We start from the raw sequence: 3949 nt of genomic DNA on the forward strand, positions 1-3949 counted from the left end.
GTTTGAGATTGTTGACGTGATAGAACGTTGTTCTCCCTTGTTGTTTTGCGCTACATAATGATAATGAATTTTATTTACATAGTTAAATTATTGTCTTTTGTAATTTCTTTAAATATTCCAGGGAGTGTTTATTCCGTGTTTACTTTGTTGCTGTTGTGATGACTGCACTGAACCAATAACCAAGACTGGGAGTTACGTTGTTTTGTCCGGAATTACCCATGTGGTGTTTATACAATACATGTGGTTGTAATGTTGCGTCTTTGTCAGGATCGCGCAAACGAAATCTGTAGACGTGGAATAACTGTGTAACAAGACAAAAATCGTTTGTACTGATTTTATAAGCCCACGGGACCCCGCTATAAGATAGATGGGTCCACTTATCTTAAATTAGTCCAGCAAGAGAACCCTGATATTGAAACCATTAAATCACTGTAAAATCAAGATGCTTCCCTAACATCGTATGTTGTCTAGAACAAACATGTCAGATAAATAAAGGTTAATAATTTAAAAGTTAAAAATAAAGGCACTTATGATGTTGCTATGGACTTTGATAGCCAAATAGTGAAAATTGCCTTTCAATAACATGGGATGTCAATCCTGGTGGTTCTGAATGGACAGCTCCTGGAGCCTACTTGTGGAAACCGAAATACACGATCGATGATTTTGCACACACTGGTCTCACTTGCGTTTTTCTTTCCATTTACAAAGACAGACAGTGAAGAACATAAAGCCACATAAACAGGCACAGACACACCGACGAGAAGCGGACTGTAACCGTGGTGTCACTGACCTTGGCCGAACACACCTCAGTGTTCCCTGCACGCTGAGAGGACCTGTGTCTCCGCTTTTAAACATCATGTCTCCTTAGCGCTTACATTTCATGATATTCCATTCTTCGGCTTCCTTCCTTCCCTTTTCTTGCTTTCATCAGAAAAAGTCAGCTACTGCAGCGTTGTAGTGACGTAAAGTCAAGTTGTAGAAACAAATAAATAAAAGCAGTATCCCTCCTTTTCGCTGAGTTATTTCACAAACTGAGAAAAGTGTTAAACTGAAAGTTCCCGCGAAATGTATTCCGTTTCAAAATGTTTGTAAAATGTCTTCAAGAGTTCAAAAATGCCATCGGAAACTGCGCTAAGTACAAAACACCAAAACCACGGGAGAAATGCCGTAAAACTGCACTTTTTACATAATTAAGTGCATCTCGGCAGGAGCACACCTTTATTGAACAGATAAAACCTTTCATTCCTCAGGAAACGATGTGCATCAGATAAAATCCAAAATATGCTAAACAGTGACAATTAGAAGAGATAAAAATATCACCTTGGCTTTTGATAAAAAGGAAGTATGTTATATAAAATGTGTAGAAGCCGATTTTGCTGTGTTTCAGTTAAGGCCTGCAGGACAGGAGCCCTGTACTTAGTTTTTTTAATCCCTGTGGCACCCGTTTGATCCCAAATGACATCATTCCCCACCAAGCTGTTCATTATCACTGTCATCTTGCCACCAAAATCATCACATCGGTTTAAAGTCTTAAACACAGAAAAACGTGTGTAGTCCAACGGTGTGATTCATGTTCCCTTAGTAATATATCGGCTTTTGTGATAACCATGATATTCTCAAATGTGTGTTTTATTTTTGTTGTATCTTTATTTTGCAACTTCTTTGCACTTGTGATTGCTCAGACAACCTGTTGCTTGATATCCGGATTGTACAAAAGGGAAATGCACACCAGCAACAGTGAGGCTCCTACGTTAGGTTTTCTACAATAATCTATAGAATTGTATGTATGTATAAAAAAAAAATTTGGCCAAACTGATGTGGTACTCGCCCTTAATCACAGGTCTGTCTCCCGGGTATCCAAGCAGAGTGTGTAGAGAGACCTTTTGATGTCCACGCTGCTGTTTGCTTTGATATTTGCCTTTTCGGGCGTGTTCAGATTCTCGTTCTTCTCAGCGTCCCCCGTGGACTTCAGAGAGGACTTGCTGCGGCTTTGCTTGAGGTCCCCACCCGGGCTGGCGTGCTCTCCGCCTGGATCCTCCTTAAGGGATGACTGGTCCTGGTCGGTTTCTCTGTGGTAGAAGTAGTTAAAGTTGGATACGATCACGGGAACCGGTAGGGCAATGGTCAACACCCCAGCGATAGCGCATAAGGACCCCACAATTTTCCCCCCTACTGTCACCGGTCTCATGTCTCCGTAACCCACGGTCGTCATGGTTACCACAGCCCACCAGAACGCGTCGGGGATGCTGGAAAAATGAGACTCAGGCTCATCTGCCTCTGCGAAATACACGGCGCTGGAGAAGAGGATAACTCCGATGAAGAGGAAAAAGATGAGTAAACCCAGCTCGCGCATGCTGGCCTTCAGGGTCTGGCCGAGAATCTGGAGTCCCTTGGAGTGTCTGGACAGCTTGAATATCCTGAAGACCCTGACCAGACGGATGACCCTGAGGATGGCCAGCGACATTGCCTGCTGTCCGTTGTTGTGCTCCTGTCCCTGCTGCTCTGCGAGCTCCGTACCCACCGTGATGAAGTAAGGCATGATAGACATAATGTCGATAATGTTCATGATGGTCTTAGAGAACTCGGACTTGCTCGGGCAGGCAAAGAATCTCACAAAAAGCTCAAAGGTGAACCAAATGACACAGGTGGTCTCTATGATGAAGAAGGGGTCGGAGAATGTGACAGACGGACGAGGCTGCGTGCCATTGTCCGCTCGGACGGTGAGTGGCAGCTCTCTTTCGTCCCGAAACTCGGGCAAAGTTTCCATGCAGAAGGTGATGATGGAAATAGTAATGACAATCACTGACACGATGGCGATTCCTCGAGCGGGGCTCGAGCTCTCCGGGTACTCGAAGATGAGCCAGACCTGCTTCTGAAACTCATTTTGGGGCAGAGGCTTCTCCTCCTCTTTAATAAACCCCTCATCTTCTCTGAACCTGTCCATGGCCTCCTCGCCTAGCTGATAGAACCGGATCTCATCCGCGAAAACGTCAATGGACACGTTGACGGGTCTCCGGATTTTCCCGCCAGACTGGTAGAAATACAGGATTCCGTCGAAACTCGGCCGGTTGCGGTCAAAGAAGTACTCGTTCCGAAGCGGGTCGAAGTACTTGATCCTTTTGTCTGGGTCTCCGAGCAAAGTGTCAGGGAACTGGTTGAGGGTCCCCAGCTGTGTCTCGAACTTCAGACCCGCAATGTTGATGAGCACGCGCTCGCTGCTCTCGTTATCCAGATCCACTTCCAGTGCGTCCCCGTCGAAGAGGTGAGGGCTGTGGTCTGCACGCAGCAGCGCGTCCATGGCGTTCTCGCTGCTGCTCAAAGTGTCGTTCATATCGTTGATCTTCCAGGAGGTCCGCCGCGTTCCACCCAGGGCGTTGAGTTCCTTGCCGAAGCGCTCCCCCTGCGCCGTTTGCGCGAGCCCGGACCCGGGGATGTTCAGCGCGTTCGGGCACGCGTCGCCTGTGCTCGCGCTGCCTCCGTTCCCCTTCGCTCCCCCGTTCTCGAAACTCACCAAGGCTATCTCCATGCCGGGTCCATCAAATATTCATTTCCACCACAATTAGTTGGACCACAACTGTTTGTGGTCGTCAGCAGTTTATTTCTGACAGATGAACAGATCCTCTTCAGATTAAAGTGGACATAATCCGAGGCGCCGTCCCCATGTTATAATCATACAAATATGTATGTATAAAAGCAAGGCAGCGCACGCTCCACTTCTCAGTCTCGGGAAAGTAAATGATGCCAGAAAGGAACGGAGACCAGATGACAAAGTAATGATTAATACTGACGTCAAAAGCGCTGTTCGGTCACCGTTGGCAGGGGGATCCTGTTCAAATGAATTTCTGTCAATCAGTCGGCTATCAGAAGTCAGGAGAGGAAGACCGCTCGAGCTGCGACCAACGAGACACGCGCGAGGGTTGATCATGCGCGTGCACGCGTCTTTACGCCT

At 46.7% G+C, this 3949-nt stretch overlaps 1 protein-coding gene across 1 annotated transcript; it reads right to left on the bottom strand.

Annotated features, from left to right (window-relative positions):
* Positions 1-1830: 1830 nt before the first annotated feature.
* LOC108936333 (potassium voltage-gated channel subfamily A member 5) lies at positions 1831-3726 on the bottom strand. The gene has a single exon (XM_018755657.1). The coding sequence runs from the start codon at positions 3524-3526 to the stop codon at positions 1835-1837; it is 1692 nt and encodes a 563-aa protein (XP_018611173.1). The 5' UTR covers positions 3527-3726; the 3' UTR covers positions 1831-1834.
* Between the last annotated feature and the right edge of the window lie 223 nt (positions 3727-3949).

Source organism: Scleropages formosus, chromosome 24, assembly GCF_900964775.1.
Source record: "Scleropages formosus chromosome 24, fSclFor1.1, whole genome shotgun sequence".
Lineage (NCBI taxonomy): Eukaryota > Metazoa > Chordata > Actinopteri > Osteoglossiformes > Osteoglossidae > Scleropages > Scleropages formosus.